This window comes from Lissotriton vulgaris, chromosome 5 (genome assembly GCF_964263255.1).
Source record: "Lissotriton vulgaris chromosome 5, aLisVul1.2, whole genome shotgun sequence".
NCBI lineage: Eukaryota > Metazoa > Chordata > Amphibia > Caudata > Salamandridae > Lissotriton > Lissotriton vulgaris.
In genome coordinates, this window is record NC_141693.1 from 813,865,070 (window position 1) to 813,882,132 (window position 17,063).

General features: G+C 43.9%; 1 protein-coding gene across 1 annotated transcript in view; it reads right to left on the bottom strand.

Annotated features, from left to right (window-relative positions):
• Positions 1–473: 473 nt before the first annotated feature.
• Positions 474–17,063, bottom strand: part of DNAJC9 (DnaJ heat shock protein family (Hsp40) member C9) — a 54,488-nt gene continuing 37,898 nt past the window's right edge. The window contains exon 5 of the mRNA XM_086922294.1: positions 474–978. Within this exon, the coding sequence (XP_086778420.1) occupies positions 859–978 (120 nt within the window). The 3' untranslated portion in view covers positions 474–858. The remainder of the gene's footprint in view (positions 979–17,063) is intronic.

Consider the following 17,063-nt stretch of genomic DNA (forward strand, 5'->3'; position numbering starts at 1 on the left):
GGATGGATGTGTGAAAAGGTGGGTGGATGAATGATGGATGGATGGATGGATGGAAGGAAGGGTGGATTGGTAAAAGATGGATGTAAGGATGAAAGGGTGGATGGATGAAGGATGGATGTATGGTTGAAAGGATGAAAGGGTGGATGGATGAAGGATGGATGTATGGTTGAAAGGATGAAAGGGTGGATGGATGGATGAAGGATGGATGGATGAAGGATGGATGGATGGATGTGTGAAAGTGTGGGTGGATGAATGATGGATGGATGGATGTGATGAGGTCTAACAGGCGCATTTATGGTTGTCGATAGTTGTTGATGTTGAGGAGTACCAGTTTCTAGAAACTTTTGTTGGAAGGGGGTCCTTAAGATTAAAAAGGTTTTACAAGGGGGTCTCGGCATCAAAAAGTTTGAAGACCTCTGCCCTAAGTGATCCCTACAGGTAATATGCTTTAAAAATTACTTCAAAACTATAGATCAGATTTAAAAAACATTTATTTAAAAAATATTATAACATTTGCTCAGAATCAGACTGATCTGAACAGACCAACAAGTAACTATGTGAGACTGTGACAAAATGCTTCTGCTGCTATACAGATGCAGTCAAAAAGTCAAAATGTTCCAGATTACAGATCTTTGCAACAAAGCACAATTACTATCCAGTCCAGCCATTTATTCTTTCAGCCTTTGTACGCAATTAACAAGGCATTTAAAATAAATTATGCTTAACAATCTTCAAGTGCTTAGAAAGCCTAAAGCAAGAAGGGCTTTCAGAATGGTGCTCCACCAGGTGACACTTGTGTTCCACAAAGTGTTGTCATGCCAAATTGAGCCTCCAATGGATGCTGCGTTTGAATACTGCTCATTTTTTCCCACGCTTTGTGGCAGTATTTTTTTTAGACTTCTTAGAGGTATTGCAGTATTTTGCTTCCATGTCTTCCAAAAAGCTGTCCATTTGCTGTTTCCGGTCTTTCTGTCTGCTCTAACAAGGATGAAGAATAAAGGGTATTAGTCTATGACACAATGCAGTTTAGTGTTACCCATAACATAACATTACATCACAGCATGACACTTGCTGAAACCAGCAAACTTTTCTACCTTTGCAGATTAGTGGACAGGTATCCCATTATGAGCTACAGCTTTAACTGAACTGTATCCTTTGAGATGGTTAAACCCTGTTTGCATTACTCCGAAAATAAGCCTAGGAGAGCAATACATAGTGTAAACTGTACACTACTGGTACATGTATGTGCTCAAGCAATTATGAAGGTTAACTGCACAAAACATATGCGCTACTTATTTAACGCTTTCTACATTTGGAAAAACCGGTGTTAAATGATTTGCAGAGTAAAAAAAAAAGCACATTTAGTTTGGGAAAGAGTTGAGAGATAAACAGTGGTGTATGATGTGTCTGGCTGACTTTTTACACTGTTTCTCTGTAAAAAGGTTTTGTGGCCAAGGTAGGCCACAACGACGGTAATGAGACTACTAATCTATCTAGGCATAACTCCCTCATGGCTTCTGCACTGTGTGCAAGTTTTCTGACTGTGGCCTAAGTATCAATTCTTAGTAAAAATTAGGTGGTTTGCATGCAAATGCAGGTCAGCTCTAGATGCAAAAGGATTATGTTACTTACCCTGCCTGTAAGCATCTGTTCTTGGCATCTAGAGCTGTGTAGTCCGATGCTTGCATACTACTGCCATCTAATATTGGGTCCAGATGTTTGCTAGTTTTTCTTTTCCATTCATAAGGTAAGGGAACTCCTCCTTTTCGGTGACAGCGCACATGGGGATACACCCCATTGTTAGATTGTTTTCCCACAAGAGGGTGAGAATGGAGTAAGTAAGTGATGTATAGAGATTTCCATGTGATGTAAATAATAACTGCAATGATCACTGGTGACCAGGAGGGAGGGTGATTGTGAATCTACAGCTCTACATGCCAATAAGATGCTTACAGGGCAAGTAAAATATTCTGTTCGAGGCATGTGTGCCGTAGATACACATGCTTTGAATAGACTGTATAGCAGTACCCTCCAAAAGCAGTCGCTAATCAGTGTGCGTTGCAGTCGTTTGAAAAAGTGTTGTCAGCACTGCTGTTCTACAGTGGCTTGTTGACGTGCTAATCCATCCAGACAATAATGATTGGTAAATGTGTGTGGTGTAGACCATGAAGCTGCTTTACAAATATCAGCTACAGGAATGTTACTCAAGGTGGCCATGGATGCTCCTAATTCAAGAGTTGAATGTGCTCTAGGAGGGAGAAGAATATTTTGGCTTTAATATAGCATGTTTGGATGCATTCAACAATCCATCTAGAAATGCCAGAATTTGAAATAAGTTTCCCTTTATGAGGGAGAAAAAAAGAAACAAACAGTTTTGTTTACCAAAAATCTTTTGGCCTATCAATGCAATGGGCTAATGCTCTTTAATCATCTAATAGTGCTAATAGTGCTCTTTTCTGCTACTGAATCAGCTTGAGAAAAAACCCCACAAAAACGTGCAACTCAACTGATTTGTCAATACGAAAAGCAGAAACTACTTTTGGAAGGAACTTAGGGTTAGTCCACCGCACCGCACCAGTTTTTTTTCGAACGTTCAGCACAGCGGGGGAATTAGCCTCGCGTGCGAACGTTCCAACGGCCGTGACTAACTGAGCTCGTCATGAGTGCAGCTCCACTGTACTCCATGAGGAGTTCAGATCGTCACAAGCATGGGAGGGGTTAAGAATAGTTATACAATCAGATGGTAGATTTAAATATCCAAACTATGACTTTAGGAGACAAATCCCTAGGCTGAGCTCCCTGGGGTCTGGATGTATGATTTCTCCATGGTTCTGTGTCAGAAGGTCTGAGGGGAGCTGAAGCTGCGGATGTGGAACTACTAAAAGTTCTAGAAGTGAGGTGAACCATGGAAGAGGAGACAATATGGTAGCGCACCCAGTGATTGAGTGAGTCCCCTGGGCACAATCGAAGACCTGCGAGGAGTTAGTGTGTTAAAGGTCACAAAGAAAAAAGTACTCCGAGATCAATTGAATAATTGAACTGTATTATCCAATGCTACATGAATTTAAATCTTCAATCCATGGCGATTCATGACAAACAAGTGTAATCCGAGGTTATCTATGATCATTCCACAATGAATGATAACCTGCCTCCATTTATGCATTCCAATGCATTTCGAGCATATCGCCCTGCATCAGGGACAATGCTGTGGTGTAAAGAAAAGAAAATATAATGTGGAAACCTTCCTAAAAATGAAGCTAAGATAGTTATAACATGCCATGCTTGGTGTTAAAAAAAAAAAAAAATAATAATCACATGCAATAGGTTGAAAACACTATCAAAATTTTCCATGAGAACTGGAGGCTCCAGTTATATGATCAACATGAAATTCTCACAAGGACTTGAACAAAAAGTGAACCCGAGTGATAAATCGAAAAAGCACATGCTTCTACGCTGTGCAAAATTTAAAAAATGCTCATTAATAAGGTACCAAGTGTTCAGTAAAAACATGCAAAACAATCACGTCAATCAGTGAATTTGAATAAAGTACTTAGCTGTGAAGACTGCAGTAAGAATGAAAGCTTAAACATGCCAAAATTTGAAAATGTGTTATAAAAGCCTGCGTGAATGTGCAAGCTTTATAAGTTATGCAGAGTTAAAAAAAAATACTCATTAAGCTGTGCTAGATGTTCAGTGAAAATGTTCAGAGCAGTGTCTCATGAACAAGTCAAACACTGAATGTTCTTGCAGTAGTTACAAGAGGATAAGTGAAGGATAGTTCCCAGCAGTAACCAGCTTCCTCGGTCCAAACAAACAAACACTGGGAGTGCAACTAAAAAGATGTAAGTATATCCCATGTTGCTTCCAGGTTTAATTAAGATGAAAGAAGGACTCAAAAAGGCCACCTTATATGTTAATGAATAGAAAGTGCACTAAATAACGTGAATAGTAGGGAACAGATAACGGCGGCCATATAAAGAGTAGCCCCAATGTATACATAAGATATGAACTATATAAACAGAAAAGTGAGAGGTGGACAAAGTTGGAGAATGCATCTAAATGAATTGGGAATAAATTAAGAAAAGGAGGTAAAATAAGAAAGAATCCAAGGGACGAAACGGAGGCAAATGAATGAGAATCGTTAAGTGTGAATCAAAAATTAACAGTCATGAAATGCAGTAAATGAAATCGTAACGGAAAAAATTCAGGAAGTAGACAAAGTATTATGTGAGAAAATCAAGAAGCTGTGACCACAATAGATAATCAAACAAGCAAACTGTGCCCAAGCAAACAACGATTACAGATAGCATAGAAATTCCAAGAGGTCGAGATGTTTGATCCAAAAGTTCTTTGGTGTAAATGGTTATTATTGTCTCTTCCTTCCATCCTGGTTGTGACTTCCAATACCAAAAATTTCAATTGTCTGATTTTGTGGTGGTGTTCAACGAAGTGACAACAGCGGATTTCATGTTTTTTGGTGCAGATATTGCTTTTATAACCATGAATCCTTATATTTATTTTTCCCTCTTTCCCACATACTTTGCCACATGGGCATTTCAGTAAGTAAATGACATTTGGTTGACAAGCCCATGAGGGAGCTACTAGAATGAGGGTGAGAGACGTTTGAGCTTCCGACCCAGAAACGGAAGAGTGAGGTGGAAAAGCGTATGCACATATTCCTAACCAATTCATCCACAAGGCATGGACTTTGGATAGAGGGCGTGGGAACCTGGAGGCGAAGTTTAAGCATTTTGATTTCTCTGCTGTTGCGAAGAGATTGATTTGCAGAAACCACCATTTGTGGAAGTATGGGAGGACAACTTGAGGGTGGATTTCCTGCTCTTGGAACAGTTGCTGCATCCTGCTGAGGTGGTCGGCAAATTGGCGGTCCGTTCCTGGGAGGTGTTCTGCTAACAACTGGATTTTGTGATGTATTGCCCAACGCCAAATGGTCTGAGAGGCATGATAACTGAGGCGTGTGTGTCCATCTGCCCCCCCCCCCGTTTTGTGTATAGTACATAGCTGTCATATTGTCTGTCAGGAATAAGTCAACTTTCCCGGTCAGGTGAGGTAGAAACGCTTGGAGCGCTAGATGAACCGCTGGAAGCTCCAGGTAGTTGAAGTTTTCTGTGTTTGGTGCACCAGAGGCACTGAACAGTTAGATGTTAAAGATGGGCAACCCATCCTGTAAGATATGTCTGCTGTGGGCACGACTTGTGGAATAGGGTCGATAAAAGGCCATCCTTTTGGTAGGTTTTAGGTTCCACCACTTCAGAGCACGATGGGTACGGCTGTTCAAAACTAGATCTTTTAGTTGACCCAGTGCTAGATTCCATTGATAAGTATTCCTGTAGAGGACGCATGTTCAATCTTGCCTGAGGTACTATGGACTTGATGCCATAAGTCCAAACTGTTGCATGAAAGTTCTTACGGTCAGATATTGGTTGCTTTGAAACTGCAGAAGTAGTGTTTGGAAATTATGAATTCTGGCTGCATTGGGATAAGCTAAACCTGTGTGTTCAGTATAGCTCCGAGATGGTTGCAGCTGTGTAGATTGAAGATGGGATTCTTGCAAAACCCATTTGGCGAAGGAGATTTATTGTAATTTGAGAGTGTTATGAACACTTAATAGGAGTGTTGGCTTTGATGAGCCAATCGTCTAGATGAGCTGATACTACTGCTAGACATTTGGTAAATACTCTGCGTGCTGTAGCTACACTAAATGGGAGCACTTAGATTTGTGGTAGCAGGAAAGCATTATCAGTTTAGAGGTATTAGCAATGAGCTGGGTAAATCGGGATGTTAAAGTAGGCACACATTCATTAAGTCTAGTGCCAACAAACTCATTTTGTTGTAAGAGGGGAAGCACTTTAAGTGTGACCATGTGGAGTGCTTTGATAGTATGTATAAATTTAGGGGTCGAAGATCTAATATTGGTTGTAGAGATCCATCCTCTTTTGGCATTAGGAAGTGAAGTGAATACATCACTGGTCCTTGGTGTTGTATTGGAACTGGTTCTTATAGTTACTTTTGTTAGAAGAGCTTGTACTTTTTGTTGGAGCAGTTGCTGGTGCTTTCAAGAGTTTGCGAATGAGAGGTGGAAATATTGGGGGTATGGTTTGTGAACTCCAGACAATAACCATGGTGGATGATGTCAAATACCAATTTTCCTGATGTTATTGATTGCCAAATGGGAAGAAACTGTTGCAATCTTCCCTAGACAGGTGTACGAAGGTAAAGGGGGATTGATACTTACTCACAGTTTATTGGGAGATGGAGTAGTACATATTAGTGTATCTCTACCTCTTCCTTTGAACTTGTTTTCTTATAACCTCCCTTGTAGAACCCTCTGGGGGAGGGTGGATGGAGTCTGATTTTTGTAGTGTTTCCATCTGTGGAGTTACTTTTGAGCCTCCCCTATAAAAGGAACGACAAAAGGAACCCGAGACTGTAGTACCTCCATGGATTTCGCTACTTCTATCTTTCATTTTTTCTAGTGATTCATCCACTTGAGGACCAAATAAATGTTAATCAAATGGGGCCTTCCGTGTAGCTTGTTGTACCTCTGGTTTAAAACCAGAAATCCATAACCATGCAGGTCTTCTTAGAACGAACACCTAACAGAGCAATTCGAAAGAAGTTTTCCCTCTTGCAGTAGGTCTTGCCCTCCTTTCCGGTGTTCTTCTGGGAGGTATTGAAGTAACTCCTCCATTTCGTTCTAGTGGGCCCGGTCATACCTAGCCAAAAGACCTTGAGTATTGGCTATACATCAGTGGTTGACTGATTGTGCAGCTACTCTTTTGCCCAAGGCATCTATTAATTTGGACTCTATCCGGAGGTGGTGTTTCTCCTGTGGTTTGGGAGTTTGCTCTTTTACGAGCATTGGACACAATTAAGGAATCCAATGGAAGCTGGCCCTTAATAAAAATTGGCGCTAGATGGTGGGGTTTTATATTTTTTAATCCACTCTAGGCGTTATAACACATGCCCTAACTGTGTCCTTAAAAATGTCATCAGCATGCCCCATCATACCTTTTAACATAGGCAATGATGAAGTTGTCCTATGTGTGGTTCCTAATGTTTCAAATAAGAAATCTTCCAAATATTCCTTATGTAAAGCAACTCCACAATATGATGCTGCTCTAGAAATCAACTCCTGGTAAGAAGTATGGTCATCAGGAGGGGAAGGTTTAGTAGGATATAGATCTGGGTCTGTCTGTAGGTGGATCTACACTGTAATCATCCCTTGGTTCTGGTGGAAGTCCAAAATGGTCACCCCCATGCCCTGTATCAGGATCTATATGTGGGAAGCCCTATCCAGGGGGTCTGCAGGTGGTACAATAAGTACTGGTGATTAAGGCGGAGGGGTATGAGAAATGGGATGAATAGTATACATCTTTCGCTTGGATAAGGACATCACTGGCCTTACTATAATCTGTCCAGTGTTTAGATTTATATGCAGTTTTTTCCGTTTTGAATTTAGCTTTTGTTGCATAGTTTCCAAAATTGGCACTAGAGGCCCTTTAAGAGCATCTTTTCGTTGCCAAAATTTTCAGTGCAGAGCTGGATTTGGCTTCTTTGTCCTTCGGAGCCAAATGTTTGCGTGTTGAAATAACTCTGCCAGAACGCTTGACATGTACTTTCAGTGCAGAGCTGGAGTGTGGGGCCTTAGAAGCAGAGTCTCGGCCAGATAGCACTGGTGGCTCAGAAGCCTTATGTTTTATGGAAATGGGTTCTGTGGGTAAAGATGCTTTGGTACTCACTGCACCTTGACCAGCTTGAATGTCTTGATATTTGAATTCTATCTCCAGCTCAAAAATCTGAATCTTGGATGGCAAAGGTCTCTTCTGCAGCAAAGGCTTCAATTTCTTCTTGTTCGATACCCTCTCTGAAGGTATCGGGGTTTCTTTGTTTTGGCGCTGCATTTCCTTTAGTAGAGCCAGATGGTCTCGAAGAGTTTTCTTTGAGCGGAATGAGCGACAGGCGTCACAGTCTTGTTCCATGTGTTCTGGAGATAAACACAGGTTACAAACTTTGTGGAGGTCAGTGTGCAGATACTTGGAGTGGTGCCAAGGGCAGAATTGAAACGGAGTCCGTTCCATCAGTGAATTTACTCCAGGTTCTGAGTGGAAGTCGAGAACTGGCTAGGCCCGAAGTCCACGGTTAGAGGTTTGTCGATCCAACTGAGATGTTACTGATTTGACACGTGGAGGATGGGAAACACGCCCGAAACTATACAGACGAGGGTACAATAAATTGTGAACCAAAGGGATCCCGAAGAACGGTTTCGACCCGGAGCACAGCAAACCACGTCCAAACCAGATGGCGGAAAGAAAACAATGGAGTAAATGCTCATGCGCACTATTACCGAAAGGAGGAGTCATCTTACCTCATGACTGGAAAAGACCTCTTCGGAAAAAAATAAAATCCCAAACAGCCGGCCCCATAACTAGATGGCAGGAGTATGCAAAGCATGTAGATCTACAACACACATGCCTCTAACATGTGGTTACCGGTGATGAAATCATGTTTTTTCTGCATGAGTTTAGTGAAGATTTGCCTTGTACAGGTACAAGACCAGAAGCATGCCATCTATAGTTTTGGGAATCTGTAGCCACAAAGCTGTTCAGACTTGCCTGCTAACCGCAAAGAAACTAGACATTTCAAAGAGCACCACAATCACCAGTAGATGGGAACGTGACCATTCAATATTTTAATCTACACAGAATGCAGAATCAGAAACTAGGTTCTTGCCCACTGGTTCATACTCTGTTGCTACATAGCTCAGTTTGCACAACAGAAATGCAACTACATATGTTGGTGCTGTGTGTAAAACAAGAATTTGTGGGTGGATCCAGTTCAGAGGTTAAAATAGTTTGGGCCAAATTCATAAGAAGAATTTATCCCATTCGTGAATCGTGTAGCGAATTGAATACTGTAAGGACCAGATTACTTACCAGTAATGTTTTACTTATGTTCCAAGTCTTCCTAGTCACCTGCCTACTTGAGCTGGTCTTACTCTTTTTTTTTAAAATTTTTGTAAACCTTTATTGTGCATGAAAAGAGAACAAATACGGGCCTACAACCATCAGGCCGGCCACATGACTTTTGAGCACAGAAGCAAGCAATATGATTTCTCAGCGGCATCAGGGTTGATAAGCAACAATCAATTAACCGTACACTGAGTAAATTAGTGTCGCCGAGAAACAGGAGTAATGAAGGTTAGTTTTAAATTTTTTGGACGTAAATATAAGGCAGTGAAGAATAGAGACCAAGGAGAACTGAGTCCGTACGATTATCTCACAACATGATCAGGCAGGAGCATAACATGAAACCATCCGTGAAAGTTACTACCCAGGCAGTATGGCGGGTCAGAGGAAAACATCAAGATCATCGTGCAGTAATTTTACGCCATTTACAGCTCAGCCCATTCCCTCCTAACCCCTATATCGGACCCAGAACAGAAATTAGATAAGAAAGCGCAGAGAGATGAAAAAATAAGGCCCATAGAAACCAATGTATAAAACTAAAAATCTCCCCCCACCTTACACCATTGCGGAGGCTATGGCCTACCCTGCCCCCCCCCCCCCCCCCCCCCCGGCAAAGTGTCTGTCGCCCACTAAAGAACCCGAAATATAGACAAAGAAAAGAGGAAAAGAGGGAATAATCCCTAATAAGGAAGAAAAAGAAAAATTAAGCATAACTCCTGTGATATAGGGAGGAAGAATAGAGAAATCTAATCTATACCTCCCAATGAAGAAAAAATGGGGGGAGGAGCCAAACGAATCCTAAGTCTCCCGGACACCCCAACCATACAGGAATTCCCTCTCCCTATGTAGCAAAGCGAATAGAGAATATGTAATATGAATTAAGAATAGGGAGAGATCACAAGTTCCATAACAACCCGCAATGAAAGGGTGGCCCTTCCCGAGACCCCACCCGCCATTCAAGTCAATTCGTCACATCCCCTCATGCGTGTCAGCGAAAAACAATGAATTGCGAGCATCATATAAAACAAGGAGAGTCACATTAGAACACAGTGAAGGAGCGCCACCAATCGAACCCACGCCAGCCAGGAATGTACAGTTCTTCAGGAGGAATCAGCTAACCCTGGCCAGTCCGCACTCGACCCCTCGGCCAAAGTCCACGCAGGGCAATCCCCACTGGCAGAACAAAGGGACAAGATGGCCGCTCTCGGCAGGGAGATGGTGTTGCAATACAAAATGGACGGGTCCATCCTCGACCAGATCCATTGACCCCACGGAATAGCGCCAGCAGATTCTCCCAGAGTGGGAAAAGAAGGAAAGTCACAAGCTGAGTCAAAAAAGCATGGGCAAGTAGATTAAGTGGTTGATGGGTGCGTGGCGTCAGTCCCAGAGGCAACAAAGTCTCGGCAAAAACCATGGGCTCCGATGAAGGCGGTAACATTGTAGCACTGACGAAGTTAATGGGCGCTTGCGGCAACATTGTAGCCCGGTCTGGAGTCAGGATAGACAAAGCGTCACAACGAGGGAAACAGACCGGTGGTGTGTAATCCGCCCCGGGCGTAGCAGCCTCAAGTTTATCACACAGCAAAAGAAAGCCCACACGCGTTTCTGCTCGCAGTTCGCGAATTGCGTCAAGAATAGAGCCATAGGTCAGAGCGGCTGGGGGTTCCATCGTCGCCCCGGTCACAGGCGCGGTCCTCATGGCAGGATAGAGCCCGGGGCACTGCAGCAGAGTCGAGTTATAGTCAGAGGCAGGGTTGGCATTAAGCGCGGTCAGATCCACCATTGCATCGGCTCCACCAGGGGAGATACAGGGGCGCAGAGGCACAGGTATCGCCAAAACAGCGAGGACACAGGTCACTATGCCAGGGCGGACTTGCAAGCAGTGGATAGCGCGCAATAAAAGCCCCGCGATGGTAGCAGCGGAGCGGGAGCAGGCTTGTGAGGGACTCGTAGCATTCAAGTGTCCGCCATCATGGAGGTGGCGCAGCTTGTCTTACTTGAAGGTCCCGGTACGGAGGCACCCGTGAAAAACTCCCGGTCGGCAGGCTCTGTGTGCAAGCGACAGGCAGGCGCAGGCAGCAGCAGATGGTAGCGCCCGTCAGGGGGGCAGGGACAGTCCGCTTTCACAGCTCCTCGTTGTTCCGGCAGCCGCCATGTCCGTCTCCCGGCTCGGGTCACAGTCACGGGGGTAAAGACGGACGCCGCTGATTACTCGGCAATCCGGCGGATTTCCAGGCAGGCAGGGACCTCGGGAGAGCACCATCCAACGCAGCTCACTTTACCCGTCCTCTCGGTAGCGCTCAGTGGCAGGAGATAGGACAGGATTTCGTCGAGAGGAACAAAGGATCGGGGAGCCGAGAGACTACACGTCCGTGCACATCGCCATCTTGCTGGTCTTACTCTTGATAGAAGTCTACGCCCTTTAAAACTATAGCATTTGAAAGAGCTATGCCAGTAGTTTAGGTCTATATAGCCCATCCCCTCTCTACCATCATTACCCTTGCTGTTTTCCCATTCATCTGGATCTAACCAAGCACTGAAAAGGGGTAGGATTTGAACTCAAGGAAATCCTGGACAAGTAGTACTGAAGATTACTGATAAGTAATCAGACCTTAATCCACCCACCCCCTTGCTCAACAGTCCTAGCTGATTAAGGAGATACAAAGCCTATAATGTTATGTTGTTATTCTTAATTATTATCAATTTTGCATGATCCTAAAGGTTTATTGCAAAAGAGATAAAGAAAATAAAGCAAGATAAAGGTGACAATATTTTGACTTATGTACAAAAGTTGGAAAACTCATTGAAAGAGCAGAATGCTCTCATATCTGCTACTTTGAGGGGACACAACAGTGGCATAACGAAACTTGGGGGGGGGGGGGGCAAAGTACATGCAGGGGGGCCCACACTTCAGACTGTCTGGAGCTCGGAAGCCAGGGACCTGCCAGTGCCGAAGGGGGGCCAGCACCACAGGGGCTTTCGTTATGCCATTGAAACATGCTAACAGGTGCCACTCTGAGAAAGGCAAGAAATCTGCACTATATCCATCTATGATGATTTGGTAAGGGAAATAAGCAACAAAAAAAAAAAAACACAAACGGTGGATAGTAATGGCATAACTGATGTTATAATGTACGTCTACATTTTTTACATGGTTCATCACTCCCTCCTAGGCGGACTAAAAGTATCTGACAAATGTAATCAACTATACTGAAACTCCACCTCACCAAAAGAAATAACAATTCTAAAGCAAAGCCCCTTCAACCGTGCATGCTTCAACTAAGCAGATAGCAATGGATTCTGAAACTGAAAACAAGCGATGCCAACTAACCCACTGACCTATGTATGTTAAGTAGGCAAGTAAAAAAACTTTACTTGGCTTATAGAAAAGAAAGAAAAAAAAGACATACAAGAACAAAAACACAACATTCAACAATAAGAAATAAATATAGCAAAGCCATTATAACCGTAGAATATAAAATAGTGGTGCTGGATATTCCAGACAAGAGATTTCACATAAAGTAACACGTGCATTATAGTATAATTTCCCGACACATTCCTCAATCTAACTGCAGTAAAAATAGTATTTTAACTAAATAACTTGGACTCAACTTATCTGAAACAGAGATACTTGTGAGTGGTGACTGACAGAAATACAATTCTCAATTAGTCCGGCCCAGGAAACTTTGAATACTACGACTCGAGGCAAGATGGTGGCTGTGTAGAACGGCTGTGCGCGGTGAAGCGGCAGAGAAGAGCGAGTAACCCTGGTCTTTCACGAGAATGCTTCATGAAAACCAAATAAACGGCATAGAAATCGGTCTGGAGAAAGTTGATATTGGCAAAATTGTTCATGACCCCTTTTTTAAACGCCTTTGTTCGGATCTGGAAGCAAGGAGCGGTGGAAGGGGGAGAACAGCGAGATCGGTGATCGGCGAGTGACTCATGTTCCTGCCTCTCACCTGCCGCGGGCCCATTGGACGATTGCTCCGGGAGTTAACGCTAGCGGTGAGAGTGCTGGCAGTAGGAGGCAAAGCCTACACAGAAGGGAGGAGCCCGGCGGTACGAAGTCCACGAAGCTCACGGAGCCTATGGAGCAGGCAGGAGATCCCTGCAGTGGCAAGAGGCTCGCGAAACCGAGGGAATAGCGGGAACAGCGGGAACAAAGGTCGGAAAGAAGTCATGGCGCCATAATTAAATACGACCTCTAAAGCCGCAGCTAAAAGGAAAGCCGCTGCCGAAGCTGCAGCAGAGGCTGATGAAGAGGATATCCATCAGGTGAAGCAGACACCCCCGGTAAGGAAGCACCAACTTGGGAGCAAAGTTAAGCCGGCTGGTACCCCTATCATTGAGATGTTTGCTAAAAAGGGTAAAGAAAAGGACCCTAAAGCTGTTGTGTTGTCAGTGAAATAGGGGCAGGGAAAAGCGGCTGAAGAGGTCTTCGCAGGTGTAGATGCCGAGGTGGTGGGGGGGGGGGGGGGGGTAGCCACACCTTCCCCTCCGCCAGGTTTAACTGTTGAACCTACTGAATCTACTGAACCCTTCTCCAGCATAATGGAGACCAACTTAAAGACTGATGGGCAACCTAATCGGCAACCTAATGATACGCTTTCAAGGAAAGAAGTAACAGTAGTTCGGGAGGGGGCAGGAGAAAACAAAGGCTGCAAATCTGGGCTCAAAGGAGGCAACGAAATCTAAAATGGAACCTGCACTGCTTCAGGAGGGTATTTTGGATAATATGGTAAATCATCCTGGCCCTGAAAAATTAACTGACAAGGAGAAAGCCCCTAGCAAATGCTTCTTTTTCGTTTCAGAAGGTGGTGAGTGGTCGGAGGAGGACAGCTCTGAACAGGAAGGTAGTAATTTGGATACAGAAAGTGAGCCAGAACATGATCTTGGGTCACATATCTGCAGCAAGACCACCTGCTGGGATTAAAATTCAGGAGCTTAGCTGGGATCATTCGTCAGCTACTCCATTACTTGGGAGCCCACATGGGGAAGCCGCACAGATGTCCCTCCTAGAGGTGATCCACAAGGAGATCCTTGCACACAGGGAAGAAACTCGTCAGGAAAGTCGTAAGGCACAGGCCGCTGTTAGAAAGATGCAAGGTGCTGTGAGGAAACTGTCCAAAGTGTGTGTCAACTTAGGTGACAGAGTGCCTCCGTTGAGACCACTCTTTCCTCTAGGTTTGGCAGAGTCAGCGGCAGCCACTACCAAGGTAGATGCCCAAAACGCTCAAAAAACGGACATCCAATGGAAGCTGGAGGACCTGGAGAACCAACAAAGACTGAATAACCTCTGGGTGCTAGGGGTACAGGAGGGGGCTGAAGGGACGGATGCAAGAGCATTTGTCATTAAGCTCTTTGAGCAAGCATTTGTAGATCTACCAGGTTGGAACTGGGCAGAGGAAATACAGCAGGCTCATCGCACCCCGTTCAAGCCAAATAAACATCCAAAGGAAGGGGATAAGCCTAGAGCGATACTGATATTCTTAGGCAACTTTCTGTTGAGACAAGCGATATCGGAAAAAGCGAGACCAGATTCAAGAAAGACCGTTGGAGGGCTATCGTTTGTCAGGCCCGACTTCTGTCATAACAGTGGAGGCGATGGAGGTTGAGACAGTTGATTTTACCTTTCCAAGCTAAAAAGATGCAGGCTTACTTGATCAACCCGGCACAACTGAAAATAATCAATGCTGGCAGAACATTGTATTTCACGTCTGAAGTGAAAGCCAAAGAATATTTGAACTCTCAAGGGGCATGAGCTTGTCTAAATAACTTTTTCTGAACAGGATGTGTAATTGCATATTGATAAGTCTTGATAAGCCTGCTAACAGGCCAAATGTATTATTTTTTCAGCACGATATTATGGCTGCATGAAGTGTGGCATGTGGTTATCATTTGGCATTCAGGTATTCATTGGCGGTTTATTTATATCCAGGGTATGGATCTTATGGACAGTTTTGAGCACTTTTATCTCCATCGCTTTAACCGCCTGTCCATCGCGTGCACAGACTAGGTCTGAGCGCCTTACTTGAGTGGGTGCGTGGGTGGGGGTGGCGGGAAGGTGGGTGGGAGAATGGTGGGAATGAGGGGGAGGGAGGGGATGGAGGAAGAAGCAAAAAATGAGATATTTTGGTACAAAGAGGTTTCGGGTTTCAGGCAGAGAACTTCAACAACAACAATCGATAAATCAAGACTATGTCCTCTATACTATCAGGGAAAGATAATACAAGTTTATGTCACACATTAAAATCTGCTCCATCAATGTTGGTGGGCTAAATGATTGGAGAAAGCGTCAGAGATTGGGTCATTTCGCCAGATATAATAATCTGGATATTCTTTGTGTGCAAGAAACCCACCACCCATGGGCTAGGAAAAATCTATTAAATATTAGGGGCAATGGATGTTTTGGTGTAAATATTAGACTTCGTTGGGGCCTGAGCATGGGATGAACCATTAGCATGGAAGTTGAAGGGGACTTTTCATTTCTGTATTCATATACTGTGATCCTGCCAAAGCACTTCCGCTGCCGATTTGATGCGTCTCTCGATGGAGCTGTTATGTTTCAATAAAAAGATTTAAAAAAAAAAAAAAAAAATTATATATATATATATATATATGATATTGGCCAGCTCATCACAAACTTAAACGGTCAGGGGGTGGCTATTCTTGCCAAACAGTCTAGGTGGGGCAAAGAGAGGGAAGGCGAATAGCTCAGGAAGATGGGCAATAGCCGGTTTGACCCTTGGATATCTGCTGTGTACAGTGTATGGGTCAAATTATGATGACCCGGAAGTGTTTGATATCCTAGAGGAAGAGTTGGCAGACACCGATCATAATGTGTGGGGATATGAATATTTCGGCTGATTGGAATAGGTCAGGTAGTTATTCAGGATGTAAGCCAAAAGTGTTTAGGGCCCCGACCTCACTCATGAGATAGCATAGGCTTGAGGATGTTTGGAATGTGAAAAAACCTACCGAACCGGGCTTTACCTATTTCTCTTTCCCGCATCGGAAATACTCCAAATTGGACTATTTCCTGCTCTCCTCAGATAAGCTTTGTAAAGTTAACATCATGAAATTACCCAAGTACATCTCTGACCACAACCCACTGATCCCAACATGTGTGGTAGATAATGTTAAAAGGCGGCAAACAAACTGGTCATTTGAGAGAAAGCTTCTCGCAGATGATAGGTTTGTGAGACATAAGACAATGGACTAGGGAATTCTATGAGATTAATCGGTATAGTGCTTCTCGCAATGTAGTTTGGGATACTTTTAGGCGTCTGAGGGATGAGACAATAGGCTGCTCAGCCAGATTGAGGAAGGAGGATAGGATGAAGGTTGAAACTCTGATTGGGGAGCTAGGAATAGTAGAAGCACAACATATTAAAGAGATAGGGCAGGGGGCTGATGGTCAGGCAAGTTTAAACAGAATGGCCACCATCAAAGCCGATCTCCAGGGGGTAGTGACGCAGAAGGAGTCTAGGGAGTATCAGTCCTTTAGGGCAAAGCGATACGAGACGGGGGGGGACAGGCAGGAAGAGCATTAGCACTCCGGACTAGGCAGGAGAGATCTAAAAACTTGATCTCCAGTATACAGGAAAATGGGACTGAATATACTGAACCTAAGGAAATACTGAGTTTTTCAGACCTTCTACCAAAAACTACATGATAAAGAGGGTGGGGGGGGACTGTACAAAGTCCAGTCCTCAAAGATGACGGCCCAGAACTAGACGAAAGAAGTAGGGAGATGTTGGAACGTGACCTGACTGAGATAAAGATGGCGCTTCAGGAACTAGCAGCTGGTAAAGCTGCGGGTCCTGATGGGATCCCCCTGGAAGTATATAAGTGCTTAGAGGAGGAAATTGCCCCAATCCTGCTGGATCTATTTATTGGTATAGTATGCTCAGGTCTAATCCCCGATACCTGGAAGGAGACAAACATTGTCATATTTCATAAAAAAGGTAAACCTAAAAATAACCCAGGCTCATATCGTCAGATTTCCCTTATTAATGCGGACACAAAATTATATTCCAAGGTCCGGGTGAAAAGACTGGGGGTCATCGG